General features: G+C 39.8%; 1 protein-coding gene across 1 annotated transcript in view; it reads left to right on the forward strand.

The window, feature by feature from the left end:
• Positions 1-18,176, forward strand: part of LAMA1 (laminin subunit alpha 1) — a 92,248-nt gene that overhangs the window by 44,234 nt on the left and 29,838 nt on the right. Inside the window, exons 21-40 of the mRNA XM_081205509.1 lie at positions 1,060-1,240; positions 2,113-2,249; positions 3,763-3,999; positions 4,171-4,314; positions 5,030-5,209; positions 6,216-6,401; positions 8,218-8,345; positions 8,839-8,959; positions 9,053-9,199; positions 9,899-10,020; positions 10,882-10,968; positions 11,576-11,769; positions 12,192-12,334; positions 12,592-12,690; positions 14,119-14,230; positions 14,383-14,545; positions 16,174-16,384; positions 16,607-16,723; positions 16,804-16,967; positions 17,447-17,576. Coding sequence (XP_081061635.1) covers positions 1,060-1,240; positions 2,113-2,249; positions 3,763-3,999; positions 4,171-4,314; positions 5,030-5,209; positions 6,216-6,401; positions 8,218-8,345; positions 8,839-8,959; positions 9,053-9,199; positions 9,899-10,020; positions 10,882-10,968; positions 11,576-11,769; positions 12,192-12,334; positions 12,592-12,690; positions 14,119-14,230; positions 14,383-14,545; positions 16,174-16,384; positions 16,607-16,723; positions 16,804-16,967; positions 17,447-17,576 — 3,003 coding nt within the window. The remainder of the gene's footprint in view (positions 1-1,059; positions 1,241-2,112; positions 2,250-3,762; positions 4,000-4,170; positions 4,315-5,029; positions 5,210-6,215; positions 6,402-8,217; positions 8,346-8,838; positions 8,960-9,052; positions 9,200-9,898; positions 10,021-10,881; positions 10,969-11,575; positions 11,770-12,191; positions 12,335-12,591; positions 12,691-14,118; positions 14,231-14,382; positions 14,546-16,173; positions 16,385-16,606; positions 16,724-16,803; positions 16,968-17,446; positions 17,577-18,176) is intronic.

Here is an 18,176-nt window from a genome sequence, read left to right on the forward strand (position 1 = left end):
AGAAATAATAAATCTTGATGTTAGCACACATGATTTTACTTCTTTTGCTCTACTGATGTATTGGTAATTTACTCATGTTTTACTGGTGTCCCCCTAGGCAGTGCCTGTGGGTGTAATAGCACCCTTTGAAAGCCTTCCCTTTTGCCAGCGAAGGCTGTGCACCCCGCCCCCACTCTCACTTTGCCAGCAGTTACTCTTTTGTCAATTATACTATGACCTTAGTGTTATGGTCCTGGCCCTGTGCAGTTACTGAAAATCCGCTCTTTTCTTTTCAGTCAGATATATAGAGACAGACAGAAGATACTATGCTCTATTTATACTCCATATTTGTGTTGGTGGAGCGGCCTGCTGGTGGTAACCTGCATGCTGTCTTGAGACATGGGCCGAATCATAGTACAGTCATACCTCAAGTTACAGCCGCTTCAGGTTGCATTTTTTTGGGTTGCTGAAACCCGGAAGTACCGGAACAGGTTACTGTGCTGAACTTGGTTACCTCAGCAATTTTTAGATTTGGGCTAATAGCTCCAAATATATGTCTTAAAACATGTGTAACTGATGTGGATTGTAGTATTTGACATTGATGAGAAGTGAAAAAATTGAACTTTTTTTTTCATTTACTTGTGCTGCATGGTTATTCAATGGTAAGTAATGTTGGGATCTATTCATATGCTAATAGATACTTGACAAACAAAACTTCTGCCCCCACCCCACCTGGCCCCCATTTTTATTTTTGTGAACTTTTGCATTTAAGGAGTTTCATCTAGGAAACTGGATGTGTATTTCAAAAGCCTTTCTAAAATAACAATATTTGCTTTTCCTATATATTCTCCAAAGGCTTCTGATGGGCACAGTAGAACCCATAAGTTCTATGTGGTGGGGGAAATGTGAGCTGGGTGCTGTTTCCCAACACACTGCCTAGCAGAAAGGCACTATTTTTATGCAGGCCAAAGAGCAGGAATGGATCGCATTCAGCGATGAAAAAGAAAACAAGAGAGGAATTGTTTTTGTTTCAGGGAACTATGAAATATTGCTGAAACACTTTTCTTTTCTCTGTGACAGCTTGGATATTACGGCCTAAGTAGCGGACTTGGCTGCCGTCCCTGCAACTGCAGTAAAGCTGGCTCAACTGCTGAGGACTGTAATGATGAAGGACAATGTCTCTGTGTGCCAGGAGTGGCTGGGGAGAAGTGTGATCGTTGCGCTCATGGCTTTTATGCATTCCGGGACGGTGGCTGCACACGTAAATTATAGCCCATAATCTGGTCATGGCAGTTTCTTAAACTCTTACAAATTTTCTTTTAACAAAATGCTTTGTGCTGCACCATGGGAAACGTCAGTTGTGAGCCTCTTTAGCATTTATTTATTTGTAAAGCCTGGTCAGCAGAGTAATATCAAAGCATTTCTCATCAAGTTTTGTCTGCAACGGGAATCCAATTAATCCAACTATTGGAATAAGGATTTGGGTTTATGAAAATGGTTCCTGTGCCAATTTTCCCTTTTGCCATTTTGTGTGGGGATTATAGGAGGTGTGTTGGTAATAATCTTGCTTTTACTATTGACTCGATCTGTGAAGAAGTTTGAGCTCTGTGTGCATATTTTTTTAATGTAGTTCTCAGTAGTCATGTCAAAGTTGGCCCTTGAATGTTCCAACATGAAAAAAGCATTAGATAAAAAATGGTGACCCAATAGAGAGGCAACCAAATGAGATGTTGAACGGATACACCCAGTACTTTTTTCTGGGGGGAACACAGGGGTACGCATACCCCTAAACATTTTGTGACTCTTAAGTTTGGCCTCATTGAGGGGCAGTATTTCAATATGAGTAGGAAAATGAGAGCACCCCTAAACATTTTTTAAAGAAAAAAAAAGGACTGGTTACACCTAAGACACAACAGTGTACCTTGGATAATACCAGTGTACAGTCCAGTTCAGACATTGGAAAGGACTTTATAGGAAACGTTTATGAGCTACTTCCATCCTTATGAGTAAACTCACAGGTGGAGCCCACCTAAAGCAGAGATGGACCTGATGCTACAGCACTGCTACTAGCACTGCTATTAGTCTACCAGCACTGACAAAATGGGTTACTTGCTCCCTGTCTTCTTCCTGTAGCTTGCAATTGTGCTCATACAAATGATGTTTGTGATGGAGATTCTGGAAGATGCATCTGCCCCCCTCATACTGAAGGAGAAAAATGTGAACTATGTGAGGAGAACTTCTGGGGTCTTGATCCAGAGAATGGGTGCAAGGTAATGTTGTGCTTGTTAGGAAACTTTTAAAAAATAAAGCTTTAAAAAAATATTTCACAAGATAGCACATTGAATTTGTGGTATTTAAACACTACAAATTAGGTCAGCTTCTGCTATATTAGCTTTTGCTAATGCTGGTAAAAAGAAACTTTTTCTTCTTCCTGCCCTATGTTTTGATGTATGTAGAACAATATATGTCCCCTTTATTGACATAATCATAATAAATGAGGTTTATGTCATTTAACCATGAATCAAGGTAAACATCTGTAAGAATTCCACAGTATATAACAGTTTCTTTCACTTAATCAATCCAGCTTCACTAATGAGAGCCATATTGGGTGGATGATTTAAATTGTTACTAGAAAGATACATTGTCTTTGAGAGGACAAGGAATTTCCCCGAGTTTGAGTCTTTTTCTGGTTGTGGAAAAAGAAATACCATCCAGCAATTCATTAATAAAAAACTGGCTCATACAGCCTTGGATTCTATATTCTCAAAATATTTATAACCTGAAGCCTAAGCAGTCTATTTCTAAGAAGCCAGTATGAAGCAGAAAGCTAGAATTTGTCCACCAAGGGAGATCACCTTTATCATAACAATGTGTTTCATTAAAAACAAAACAAAAAGAAGAAGCTAAAACAAGATTGCATGGCTCTAGAACAATTTGACTAGTTCCATATTTTCACATGGGAACGCTCATATTTGACGTCAAGCTTATAGCTGCAAGTATAGGGGGGAAATGTGACAAGCACATTGTAAGTGGTAGACAAAGAAGGTATAATAAGGAATTAGATGCAGTATGCAAACTGCAAACCAGTGAGCTGTGACTTCAATAAGCTCTTCATTAGGTGAAAAGAACCCATTAATACACTTTCAAGGGATTATCTACTCTACATATGTAAGATTTAACACCCTTTCCTCTGTCCAGAGGACTATGGAAGTGGTAATTATGCAAGGAGAACCAGGGATCTTTCACAAAGTATGATCAGAACCTTTTCTAAACTACAATTTCCAGATTATTATTTTTTAAGAGAAGAGCAGCAGTTCAGCTAATAAAAACAGCAATAGAATCAAAGGTTATTTAAAGCTTATCTTAAGATGTTGGTGGAACACTGATAAAGAGGAAGATGATTTAACTTGCTGAGGTAGGGAGTCCCACATATGGGGTGTTGTGAGAGTCCTCTGCCTCCTTTTTCTTGCTTCATGGCCAAGTAATTTGTTGTTTAGACGGGTTATTTTTTTAAAGGTATTGTAATGGTGATGTCTCGTATTGGATCAATTCTAGTTGTTTAATGGTCTCCTGCAAACCGATATTATCTACTATGGGGAAATATAATTTAGGGCTCAGATGATAAGTCTTTTGAGAATGTTGGGTAAAGTATTCAATTTCTAAAGTTGGACTTTCCTCCACAGAAAATTGCTGGCAAGTTTTAATGTCTGTCAAAAGTTTATAGTTTCTGAACTTCATGACCTTTGCAAGATTCACATATCTCTTGTCCTGTTTTCTTCTAAGGCCTGCAATTGCAGTGATATAGGTTCAGTCAGTCTCCAGTGTGACCAGCTGACTGCTCAATGTCAGTGTAAGAATGGATATGGAGGAGACAGCTGCGCTATCTGTGCTTTGGGGTATAGAGACTACCCAGATTGCATTCCTTGTGATTGTGACTTGCGTGGCAGCAAAGTAGACATGTGTGATCAAAATCAAGGAATCTGCAACTGTGAAGAGGAAACTGGTACATGTGTCTGCAAGGTAGCATGAAACCTTTGCCTGGTTATTATTTTTCTTTGTGCATTTTTCTTTGCCTATAATACAATAATAGTCACTTACACATGATCAGACATCAACTAGTGTTTTCTGTAAAAAACTGTTCAGTCCAGTGTTCAAGCCTTACTGGCGTTAACAATCTATTTCTTTTGTCAGGAGAATGTGATTGGATTGCATTGCAGTGAATGCAAACCTGGGACGTTTGCTCTTCATGCCACCAATGCTTTGGGATGCATTTCATGCTTTTGCTCTGGGATGTCGGAGTTGTGTTCAGAAGTAGAAGACCATGTGAGAGTTCCAGTGAGTAAAGCAGTTTCACCCTTTGTGCATGGTTTTCAGTTGCATATGAACCTTGTTTTGTCATAATTTGATCTGCACGCAGCTTGATCTCGTATTTGATCCCAGTGACTGCAAGAACAGCAGAGAGCTGGGAAGAGGCTTTAAAACCATGTGCCATTGTCACCTTTATTGGACATCCAGATAGCATCAGATGAGTTAGTTGATTTGTATCTGTTGTAAACAGTCTTGGAGATAATTTGATTGGCGGGTGGGATACAAAAGTTTGTAATAAACAAATAAAATATTACTAGCATTTGTTTACATCTCCTTGTCAATGAAGTTTGGATTGGATTGAGCTCTAGTAATCCTAGGGCCATAGTACAACCCTAAAGCTTTGCCACACCATGATAATCATGCAAAGAAGGTCTTCGCTACCTTTTATTCCTCTGCTGCTGTGGCTGCTTCTCCCTCACTGACTTGCTTTGACATGACCTGTGAACTATACATGGGAAAGCCAGTGATGCATTCATATACTGCCATTCAGCTTTATGAAACTACTTCATAGTAATACAGGAATATAACACTTTTTTTTAAAAAAAAAAATTTCCTTCAAAATTTCAAAGTTATAATGTGTATGCTTTATTTACTTGAAAACAGATAATTTGAAATCTTGCTTAGCTAGAAATGATATAGTGCATTTTACAAAGAGGTATGACCTATTAGTCTGGCATTTCAGGTCACCCTCTCTCTGCAGCAGACGGTTCTGTATGTGGTTTCTCACAGTAACCTCACTGGAACCAGTGAAGGTGTATTTTCCCAGTTCCCTGATATCTTAATGGATGTCAAAGCAGTCCGACAACACTTGAATACAGAACCTTTTTACTGGAAATTGCCGGATCAGTTCCAGGGAGACCAGGTAAGCATATGAGTTATTTTTAGGGTCGGACCTAGACATTCTTTGAGTATTCCCATTGAAATAGTTGTGACTGATGTAACCCCCTTAGGGCCCATTGATTTCAATAGTTCTGCTCTAACTATGAATAAATCTGGATTTGACTGTGTTTCTATATATTCTGGGGGTGGGGACATGAGAAGGACTGCCACCTTCTAAGAACTTGGAAGAGAGACAAAAATAAATATATATTTTAAAAAACCAGTGTGCATAATTTTAGTATTCATTCACTTCTTATTTCTAAATGCATGTTAAAGCAAAAGTATTTTCTGTAGCATATTTAGATTCTGTGCTAGATTTGAGCCTGCTTGCAGAATAATAGTGAAAGGACTTTTTCATATAGCACTTAAACTTACTGTAGTTTATGGAATTCAGTGCCACACAATGTGGTGTTGGCCACTATTTTAGATGACTTTTAAAGTAAATTAGGCAAATTTACAACTGAGATCTTTACCAATGTTTACATTGATTGTCCAATGGAACCTCTCTGGGTTATAAGGTAATATACCCCAGAATACCAGCTATTGGGGAGCCATAGTGGAAGAAAACTATTAACTTCATGCCCTGTTCAAGAAGAGCTGAAGAGCTTGTGGTTGGCTGCTGCTGAAAAGAAGATTCTGGCTTTGATCAACCTGTGCTCTTTTTTTTGTTAACACAGTCAAGGTCTTGCAAGGACCTGTGTACTGGCAATATCAACATTCCCAAACTTTATTTAAATTCGTTTCCAGAAAATCTGTGTTGTGAAGTATTTTGCTTTCATTTTGCAATCTCAGCTCTTGCAAGGTTTCCATTAAATTCCAAGATGCAAAAAATCATCCGAATAAAGGTAGTCTCAATATCGGACTACTTCGATATCAGACTAAGGATGAGGAGCTGCTGAGTTTCAATTAAGCTTTTTCCTCCTCCTGATCTAGATTTCAGTTAAAATCATCAAAGAAAATAAAAGTGTAATGATTTATCATCCAAACAGCTCATGGCATATGGTGGAAAATTGAAATACTCAGTAGCTTTTTATGCTTTGGATGGCGTTGGAACCTCAAACCTTGAACCACAAATCTTAATGAAAGGGGGTCGCACCAGTAAACAAGTCATCTATGTGGAAATTCCTGCTCCAGAGAATGGAGTAAGACAAGATGAAGAAATAGAAATGATAGAGGTGAGTTTAAAACATTTCAATTAGATGAGTTAGAGGCTTTGCCTGCGAGAAAGTCTTTTTCTTGTACTACTTTGGAACTCCCTCAACATTTGTCTTGGGACCATTTTGCTCAAGCAAGATGTAATGCCGCTTCATATAGATCTGGGAAGGAGTCTTAGATGCCTGTTAAAATTCCACACATATTGTGGAAACATGTTAATCCTAGATCAAGGCTTTGTTTGAAAACATTATATATTTGTATAAATATTTTATTAAGTTTTCACAATAAAAGACAAAAAAAATACAAAATCACAAAAAAATACAATACAAAAATACAAACATTAAACACATCAAAAGAAAAAGAAAAAAGAGATAAAAACACATATAATAACAAAAAACAAAAATTCCCTCTTTCTTAATTTCTCATCTTCAATTAGCTTATTTTCCGGACTTCCTCACGTCTCCCGTTCTTGTATCCCTTTTTAAAAATTAATTCAGCAAATTCATATCCTATTAATTTATCTGTTGTTAATCCAATCTTACATTTTACTTTGTTGCTAAAGCCCCTGCGATTCATTTCAATGTCCTTAACATTCATAAATGTTACAATATTTCTGCAAATAAATTTTAAATTTCTTCCAATCTTCCTCCACCGTCTCCTCTCCCTGGTCTCGGATTCTGCCAGTCATTTCCGCCATTTCCATGTAGTCCATTAGTTGCATCTGCCAATCTTCCAAGGTGGGTAGATCTTGTGTCTTCCAATGCTTTGCGATGAGAATTCTTGCTGCTGCTGTAGCATACATAAAAAAGTTCTATCCTTCTTTAACTATGCCCAGGAGGAAGGCCTCTGGTTTCTTCGGGAAAGTATATTTAAATACCTTTTTCAGTTCATTATATATCATTTCCCAGAAGGCCTTGATCCTTGGGCACGTCCACCAAAGGTGTACCTTCAATCTCTTTGCATTTCCAACATTTGTTATCGGGCAAATGATATATTTTTGCAAGCTTGACTGGGGTCATGTACCACCTATACATCATTTTCATTATATTCTCTCTTAAGGCATTACATGCTGTAAATTTAATCCCGGTGGTCCACAACTTCTCCCAGTCAGCAAACATAATGTTATGACCTATGGCTTGTGCCCATTTTATCATTCCCGATTTTACTGTTTCTTCCTCAGTATTCCATTTCAACAGCAGATTATACATTCTCGAAAGTATCTTTACATTGGGTTCTAACAGTTCTGTTTCCAACTTTGATTTTTCCACCTGGAAACCAATTTTTTTATCCAAGTTATAGACCTCTCTTATTTGAAAGTAATGTAGCCAGTCCCGCACCTTCTCCTTAAGCTTGTCATAACTCTGCAATTTCTGTTTGAAAACATTATAGATACTATTGGATGAAAACAGGTAACAGCAGCAATGCAGAGATTTTGCTTGGTGTACACTGCAAATACCTCTCCAGACTGGGTTGTGCACCATTTGAAGATATAGGCTGGGTTCACAAGTAACACTGAGCCATGGTTGACATGAGCCAAGGTTTATAAACGAACAACAAACTATGGTTTTCATATTCAGGCATAGCACAATATTGCAACATAGGGATGGGCTACAGTGTAATTTTATGTTGCTCGCACAGTCTGTAACCATTCCCCTGCCATATCAGAGTGCATGTGAAGACAATTTAAGAGCTTAAGTGTTTTGGCTTCTGCCTGGAACCAAATTCATTGGTTGTGGAAGTGCCTTGTTGCTCTCCTCTTTCATTGCAAAACTAATACCATCAACCAACATTGTAACATTAGGTGTTCGCAAGTGATGCAAATTTATTTTTCTTTAGAGTTCCTGGAAATATTTTAATTCGGTGTCTGATGAATCTGTTTCACATTCTGACTTCATGTCAGTGCTGAGCAATGTTGAGTACATCTTGATAAAGGCATCGTATGGTCAAGGATTACAACAAAGCAGGTAAACCTCTGCTAACTACTCTACCTAGGGGCTCTTAACTTTGATAAAATGTGAGTAAGGTAGTAAGCATGTTGTCTTGATATGAGTGATACTCAAGGGCCACTTTACTCAAAAAAAACCTGAAAATCATAGTACCTTACAGAACAAGCCTTCAGTACAGCCTCTTGAAGTGGAAAACTGGTAGTGTCCCAGTGCATGTGGGAAACTGCTTGTACTTGGTGAAACACTCTTTGGTTCTAGTCTTTTATGTTTTTTTAGGAAACTAAGGGTTAAATTAGTAGGACTCAGATTATTAGTGCATATTTGAGAGATTACCTGCATAGTCAAGATATAAATGGCAATACCTAAGGCGGGCTGTTTTTAAAAGCACTGAACTGGGCTCCAAACCAAACTTTGTGATTGAAGCACACCCCTAGTAAACAGTCAAATTGCAGGTTCTGTTTCCTAAATGAACATCACTGCATCATTTTTGTTTTATGTAATTATCTCTTAGAATCTCAAATGTCTCTATGGAAATTGCTATGAAAGCTGACGAGATGCCATTGATTAAGGAAGTTGCTCATCTCATTGAGAAATGTATATGCCCTGAAGGTTATGCAGGCCTCTCATGCCAGGTATGTTACTTGCTGGGGCGTCTTAAAATATCTTCTGAACAAGCAAAAGTTCAGTTGCCGTTTAAAAGCATGTTCAACTCTTTTACAATGTAGGACTGTGCACAAGGATACTACAGAGAGAAACAATATGTGGACAAGTCTGCAAACCTTAAAGCCTTCCCCTCATTCATTCCACCTTGCGTGCCATGCAGATGCAACAACCACAGTGATGTTTGCAACCAAGAAACAGGACAGTGTTTGGTATGTGGACTTACTAGGGCTAGGCTGGTTTTTGTCACAGTATCAATAACTTAACAACTCGGGGGGTGGGGGGGGAAAGAAAATTCCAAAGAATGAAAGTTCATGAAAATCCTATTAAGTTCCCAAATTGAAAATGTGAAGTATTTTTTTACACTTGGATAGTATACATTTCGACGGAAGCTGCACACTGCTTTGGATTAATCGGTGGGCATGTTTTTATTTCATTTAAGTATTTACTTAAGGTCTGTAAAGAACAACAACAAGGAACAATTTAACACACACACACATTTTTGCAGCACTGGAGGATGGGGTTGGCAGTGCAATGGTTGTGCTTAACAAATTAAACTTCACTGATAAAGTAAGGCCCTCTGAATTCAGTGTTTTAGCATTGCAGCGTTAACAAAAAAAGCTTTAATTACAGTTTATAAAAATTAACATGGGCTAGTCACGAGTAGGGGTAACTTGAATTGGCTTGAGGGACTTGGGAGGTATTGGGACTGCATTTTGGAATACCTTTGGCAAAGTGGGGGCATACCTGTTCCTCTCTTGCAGGGATATTAGGGCTTGAGATGGAATGTTCCTGTTCCTTATACCTTGCTGTTTTTCTAGATTTCAGCCTCTTTTCTTTTCCCACCAAAGTTAAATGTTCTCTGTTGAATTTTCTGCTTTCATCTTAAACTTCCTGATTTTGCCTGCTAGGACTGCAGAGATAATACAGTTGGTGACCAGTGCAGTGTTTGTGCTCCAGGCTATTACGGCAAGGTGATTGGATCTGTCAATGATTGTTCTCTGTGTGCATGTCCAAGAATGAGCCCAGGGAGGTAACTAAAAATTAACTTTGATGTTTTTAATAATTACTATTGTTATACTTACTGTTTCCAGGTAGTACTGTAGCAAGGTAGAGGTTGTATTTCTAGGAATTTTTCATTTATCTGTTGGTTTGTTTTTAAATCCCTGAGCTAAGAGATTCCATTATCAGGGTCAGTGTGGGTAGCTTGAAAAGTAATGGTGATAGATGATGAAATGGCTAATCCAGAGCGGTAGCTTTCCACTGAATATTCTTTGTGAATTGTGTCTATGGGTGCTTCCATACAGAAGCTCAATACCGCAAAAGGATCGCTGAAATATCATAAACGGATTGTTGGCTGCCGGTTTTCCCTTTTTCCCTCCCCCCCTTTCCTTTCCTTAGTTTACCAGGTTTCCACGAGAAAGGGTAGTTTGGATATAATGGTAAAAACATGGACTGATATTTTGATGCCAGCGGTGCGTTGTGGAACTGCAAAAACTCGTGTGCATGGGGAGCGCAGATTCCACAATACACATCCATTTGGAAGCACCCTATATCCAACTGAGAGCCGGTTCATACAATCAGTGGTGTGCATTCAATGCTGCAATAAGCAGCTATACCATCAGAGAAAGGGAGGTTTGGATTTCCGCATCGCATGCCCCTCCCCCTCCCCCAATCTTCTCTGGAGGGTTGGAGGAACCCACAGAACAGATTGAGCGGGGAGCGGGGAGGAAGTCCCATTGCACAAGCAGAAATCCTTTCCCCCAACAAGATGGTTACTTTCACCCTCTATTGCATACAAACCAGTAGAAACACACATTCCTGTGTGAATAGATTTTTTGTGGGTATATATGAATTCTTTCTAAAACTTTCTCTTTTTATTTATTTCTCCAAGCTTTAGTTCCACATGCATTATGAAAGGTGTGAGTGATTTCTACTGCAATGCTTGCATCACTGGATATGAAGGGCAATACTGTGAAAGGTGAGGGATACGCAGAACCATCAAGAGGCTTCCACTGTGGGTTGGCAGCTTTGAGTTCCAGAAATTGGGTAGATTGCCCGTTCTATAGGATCTGCACTGGGTGCCTCCGAACCAAGTTAAAAGTATGACTGGTAACTTATAAAGTCCTCAGACAACTTGGGACTTGAGATAATGGCTCTGCCCATGTGTTAAGATTTTCACGGTCTAGTTACCAGGTGAGATAATATTGCTCAATGATATGAGTTAGGACCTTCTCTGTGGTGATGCCCTGACTATGGGATGCCCCTCCCCCTGAGAGATGGTTTGTGCCAATGTTACTTGCTTTTTGGCGCCAGCTAAAATCACATCTCTTTGCCCAAGCTTTTGCTGGAGTCTGATATAGTAATATGGCCTGTCGTTGAGCGAGGGCCCTCCTGCAGCCATAGTGATATATTTTTAAGCATTTTATATGGTGTTTTAACATCAGCATCGCATGTTGCTGTTAAATTGCATTGCATTGTTATAGGTTGCAACCCACCTTGGGATTGTGTGTTGATGAAGGGTGTGTGCTGAAAACTGAAGAAACAAAATAAACTAAATAAATAAATGAACCTCTGTTTCCCTCTAGGTGTTCTCCAGGTTATTATGGCAATCCTAAAGCACCTGGTGGCCACTGTCAGCAGTGTCAGTGCAACCCAAACGGTTCTGTTCACAATAATTGTGATCATATCTCTGGGCAATGCATCTGCAAACAAGGTGTAACAGGGCAGCTGTGTGATGAGTGTGAATCAAGGCACATTCTTGTGGAAAATGAATGTGTTGGTGAGTGTCCCCCTTCCTTTCTTTTTTTGCTTTGATGTGTTAATAATACTGGCAACTTCTAATTTAGGCGCATCTGAATGATGAGTGATCACGCAAGTGTTCACAGCACCAAACCCAGACGTAGCCTCCAAACATCATAAAGATGTTATGAAAAGGGGCGGGGTGCTAGAAGGGGGTGGAGTGGGCGTAGGCACGCTCCGTCGATGCATATGGTGGTCCAGAAAAGAACAAGGATTTCCTGTAGACATGAGGTGGTGTTTGTTGATACTGCATGTAGATACTACGGTTACATAAGACTGCATTCCTAAGCACACTCGCTCAGAAATAAGCTCTGTTGGAATGAGTGGAACTTACTTGTTCGGTGCTATCCAGTTTTGCGTATTCAACTAAAACTTAATATTTTTTTGAAATGGTTTCTTCAGCTTGTGATGACGACTGCACAGGATTGTTGTTAAATGATTTGGACAAACTAGATGAAGCCATGCTTTTGGTAAACCTTACTGGCCCTGTCCTGGTGCCCTATGGGATACTTGCAGACTTGGAAAATGCCACAAAGCATTTAAAGGTATGTAAGGTGTTGCTTAGCTTCTGTGTTGGGTTAGCTGCTCATATAGTCATTTTTACTTCCGTTTATCAAGAAGTTTTTGTGACCGTATAGGCATTTTGGAGTGCTCTGGAAGCATTAGTAGCACATAAGTGCTATTAAGGTAGTGGTCTACATTAAAATTCATGGCCAGTAGATACACGTTCTTTGTTTATCATTCCTAGTCGTGAACACTGAGCTGAATATATTTGAGTACATAATATTATTTTTTCTTCTAGGAATCTTTTTGGACTAAGAAAGAACCAACCTCCTCAACGGAAATCATGAATGACCATCTTGTAACCCTTTCAGGTGACACAGACCAGCTGCACAGAGAGGTAGGAGTCTTACTTGTTTATTCCCAAAGATATTTCAATAGACTTATTTCAAAATGATCTACAGAAGTTTCCCATGGGATTTACTTAGGTTGGTTTATAAATCAAAGTACAAGTGGCAGCTGGGCAGAGCAGTTCTAAGTCCTGGTTAAGTGTAGCAGTATCAGGTCAACCACTGTCTGAAGCCCTATAATAATAATATAATAATAATTTATTATTTATACCCCGCCCATCTGGCTGGGTCCCCCCAGCCACTCTGGGCAGCTTCCAACAAAACACTAAAATACAATAACCTATTAAACATTAAAAGCTTCCCTAAACAGGGCTGCCTTTAGATGTCTTCTAAAGGTTTGGTAGTTATTTTTCTCTTTGACATCTGGTGGGAGAGCGTTTCACAGGGCAGGCGTCACTACCGAGAAGGACCTCTGCCTGGTTCCCTGTAACTTGGCTTCTCGCAGCGAGGGAACTGCCAGAAGGCGCTGGACCTCAGTGTCCGGGCAGAACGATGGAGGTGGAGACGCTCCTTCAGGTCCCACCAACTAACTGGCCCACTAACTAAAGCAGGAGGTGTGGTGTGTGGTTGTGTGTGGTTTTTGTCATCCAGATTGGCATAGCCGCAGAGTCCAGGTTGGGTGCCTCTCTGAGGAACATAGCTGTCAACTTTTCCCTTTTCTTGTGAGGAATCCTATTCAGAATAAGGGAATTTCCCTTTAAAAAAGGGGAAAGTTGACAGCTATGCTGAGGAATGGTATGGCCTTTGATCCAGTGGGTCTATGACTGGCTCTGTTCTGTCACTGCTCCACTGTGTAACATCCCATTTTAGGGCCCTACACTAGCTACCACTGCCAGAAACAGGACAAACAGCAGGTCACATCTGCTGCGCCTAATGCAGCCATGGCAGGCGCTTCAGTGGAGCCTCCATCAGAAGTTTGTGGAGGCCAGAAGACAGAAACACCCACTGCATCATAAGCCCCTCCAGCGGCAAGAATGAGGGGATTAGGATTCTAGCCTTAGATATTTTTTTTACCCAGAAAATACTAAACTGCTTTGCCTGTACTATAGGTTTTCCCTCATAGATTTGGGATCTTTTCATTACCAGCTATGCCCTTTCTAAATTATAGCACTAAATACTTGAAATAATTGATCATTTGATTCTGTCAGGATTTACTATGACTAATAGTAATGACATGTTGATAATTCTCTTGGATATATGATTGGCTTTTGCTGATCCTTTTATTCTTCCTGCAAGATCTGGTTAATAGAAACCAGTTAATCTGAAAAAAAATCAAATAAATACATTTCATAAAGTAATGTTAGTTTCCTGTATGAGTCAGTATGAATTCGAGATACGCTCTTCATTCTTTGGTTCAGCCATTGAAGCCACTATTCTAACAGCAACTGAAATAAACTCACAATTTGCTTTTATGCTAGCTAACTAGGATATTAGAAAGAGGAGGGCTTCTCCATGATGCTTCAGAAAGGACCTTGAACAAGAGTCGAGAATTGGCTATATTTATCGACACATTACAGGCAACTGTTAAAGGTAAAATTCTTGATGGTAGGCTATAGTAATTATGTTTCTGAAATACAAATATTATTTGTGAAAATCATTTATAAAGATAAAATATATGTGGTGCATTTGTACAAAGTACTAAAACAATTCTTCTTTTGTAACTTACTTTTTCTTTCATCTAGTACTTGGGGAAGTGGCAGCATCCCTTAATGAAACATTAGGTATGGATTTCCCTTTGTCAAACAGGACATTTCAAGAACTGGAAGATGAGATCCCCGTCATGTTGGATGTAATGCGTGGAAGATATTTCAAGCAGATGTACCAAGACAGTAATCTTGAGTTAAAGTAAGCCAACTGGTGTTTCTGATCATGCTTCTGTTAACATATGCAATGAACATATAGAGAAGTATATCTAATATGTTTTTAAAAGAAGAAATTGCAGGCAGTAGGCTCCGAAGTGTGTCAATATATTAATTTAAATGGAAGCTTAATATATGATGACTTTAGGAGGTTTGAATCAAGCTAGACAAATATGTGTTTTTTAAATGCATAAAATGATTTGATTTTCAGCTGTGTTTTAAACAAAGCCACAGTTTCTATCTTTATCTATCAAACAATAAACATAACTTACATTTATATATTCATTTTTAAAACAGTTCCATGGTCCATGAGCTAGATAATGTTGATGAGAAAATCAGAAACTCTTATTTTAATCTGTTACTACTATAAGCAAGGAATTGAATTTGAAACTTGGGAAAGGAATCAGTGCTGGAAAATAAGTGAGCCTTATTTCATTTTAAAAATAAAATTGAAGAACTGTGTTTTGGAAGCATTCAGTAATATTTTTAAAGTGATACACAGGAAGATGCCAAGAGCTCAGTAAAACCACAACAATAGCCACTGGACTGGCATTGCTGCTGCTTGCAAGCCTAAGAAGGAAGAAAGAGGCAATGAGGTCAGACTGTGTTGGTGTACTGATGAGCACACCAGACTGGCTCCAGTAGTGGATCCCTGACCTCACTGCCACCACCTCCCTCCATGGTAATGCCATTGCCAGGATCCTGTTGCTGCAGCTCCACCACACTGGATGAGCCACTCCTTGCTACAAAATAGCCTGATTTTTACAACATTTCTGGCTCTCGCACATGGTAGTTATAAAAAAATTTATTTAAGTAGCAGGTAGAGACTTTATCTCTGATCTTAGTGCTGTGGTACTTAGTGCCAAGATGGAGAGAGAAAATCCCTCTGCCTGCTCTTTAGAGAAGCTTTCTCTAAAAAGCAGGTGGCGCTGTGGTCTAAACCACTGAGCCTCTTGAGACTGCCAGTCAGATAGTCGACGGTTTGAATCCCTGTGATGGGGTGAGCTACTGTTGCTCTGTCGTAGCTCCTGCTAGTAGTTCAAAAGCACGTCAGTGCAAGTAGATAAATAGGTACCACTGTGACAGGAAGGTAAACGATGTGCTCTGGCTTCCATCATGGTGTTCTGTTGTGCCAGAAGCGGTTTAGTAATGCTGGCCACATGACCCGGAAAGCTGTCTGTGGACAAATGTCGGCTTCCTCGGCCTGAAAGCGAGATGAGCACCACAACCCCAAGTCACCTTCCACTGGACTTTAACTGTCCTGGGGTCCTTTACCTTTACCTTACCTTTCTTAGGAGCTTGCAGAGGGATCTTCGCAGCCAGATCCAGCCCAGTCCTGGAGTTGAGTTTTCTGGGAATGCTGACTGTGTGCCTGCCTGTCTCACTGGTGTGTGAGAATTCGTCTATGAGTGTGTGAAGGAGAGTGAGAGAATTCTGTGTGCCTAGTGTATGTGATAATTCACAGTGATAGGAAACTACATGCATCTTTTTTTCACTTTGCCCTCCAAAATGCGATGTGACTATTTATCAATGGACTGTACCTTTCTACAACTTTTGATCTGTTCTACTTTTAAGAAAGCTTATGTAACTGGGTGTCCTTTCCACATTTATTAGAGCGGCAGAACGCTTGTTGCTACAAATCCAGAAAGAGTATGGGAGACCACAGCAGGAATTTAAGAAATTACAAAAAACTGCAAAACACATATTATCAAACCACAGCACCAGACTTCAGGAAGCCAAGGATCTTGTGAACGAGGCTACAACTAACACAAATGAAACCATGCGGCTGCTTTTTCTTATTAACAGCAACCTCAAGGAATACACTGTAAGGAAACTGGCAATATATGTCATTTGATTTTACAAGAGAAATTGTAAAGTAGCTTTTAAGGGAAATTTGCTTTAAAAATGGATTGATGTTAAGATTAGTGAGAGAGGCAACTTTTAACCTTTTGTGGTCCTTTTAAGTATAGAATGTCAGATATACGTATTCTATAATAACTGTTGTTACCAAGTATTAAATTTGCCCACCGTTGCATTTATGCCACAGCAAACAAAGCTGAATATTCAAGAAAAGAAGGAACTCTCTGTTATGCTGACCAGAGAAGCCAAAGTACAGGTGGATGCAGCTGCTGCACTTGCTAAAGATGTAATTAACTCTACATCTGTAAGTTACTGAACACTTGAGTCATCATTTGTTAAAGTGAATTATCCATGACTCAGCAATAACTAATTTTGCATATTCAGAGTCTAGAAATCCACCGGGATGGACTGGTCCTATGGAATGGCAAACTAAGGCAGCATGTGGATGACCTGGTCATGCAGATGTCCACTCGGGGGGCTGTGGATTTGGTTTACAGAGTGGAAGAACATGCAGCTGAGTTACAGAGAGTTGCTCGTGCACTAGACAGGTGAGTACATCATGAACTGAAGCGTGGAGTTGACTATATTACTACCTTTACCAATAAGGTCACCCCAATAGGCCTGCTGATCTTGATGCCCTTCTGAGTTTTGCCCTTGGAATTTAGTCAGCATTTTAAAGTTTTAGTTGCTATGTAGGATGGACAAGGAAGGCAAGGATGCAGGAACTGGGATTTAAATGACTGTTCTCTTGGTTGAGGATTCTGAACAAAATAAGTAAACCAAATGAAAGCTAAAGTGCAAAGGGAAGCTCAGTTAGTGTGGCTGCCTTGGGTATTAGGGGGATGTACTGCCAGAGTTTAAGCAACACTATAATGTTTTTTATTTCATGAAAATTATTTATCTGTTTAAAGTGCAATAGTCAAGCTATTTAACGGTTTCCAAAATATGGTATGTTCCCGCATTGTGCAATGTTTTAATTGGCTTAAATGTTACATGAAAAAGTTAGGATTTTTCCTTTCTACCGCAGTGGTCTCTTGAATGTTAGAAATGTGTCCTTGAATGCAACAAATGCTGTCTCTGCGTTCTCCACCATTAAAAGTTTGGTTGAAAGTGCAGCGAATCTAGCAGGAGATGCCTACAGGATTTTCACAGATGTGGTAAGTGCCGCTTTGAGAACTGAAGCACACTGCATTCTTACTAAAATCCATGTTTCACTCTCTAGAATGGGGCTGAGGGACCTTTGGCTCTCCAGATGTTATTGGACTACAGTTTTCATCATTGGCCATGCAGACTGGGCCTGATGGAAGCTGTAGCCCAACATCTGGAGGGCCGCAGGCTTACCACCCTTGACCTAGAACCAGAATATGTACCATATTGTTGTTGTTTAGTCGTTTAGTCGTGTCCTACTCTTCGTGACCCCATGGACCAGAGCACGCCAGGCACTCCTGTCTTCCACTGCATCCCACAGTTTGGTCAGACTTATCTTGGTAGCATCGAGAACACTGTCCAACCATCTCGTCCTCTGCCGTCCCCTTCTCCTTGTGCCCTCAATCTTTCCCAACATCAGGGTCTTTTCCAGGGAGTCTTCTGTTCTCATGAGGTGGCCAAAGTATTGGAGTCTCAGCTTCAGGATCTGTCCTTCCAGTGAGCACTCAGGGCTGATTACCTTAAGAATGGAGAGGTTTGATCTTCTTGCAGTCCATGGGACTCTCAAGAGTCTCCTCCAGCACCATAATTCAAAAGCATCAATTCTTCGG

This window comes from Podarcis bocagei (genome assembly GCF_964188305.1).
Source record: "Podarcis bocagei genome assembly, chromosome: 8".
NCBI classification, from domain to species: Eukaryota; Metazoa; Chordata; class Lepidosauria; order Squamata; family Lacertidae; genus Podarcis; species Podarcis bocagei.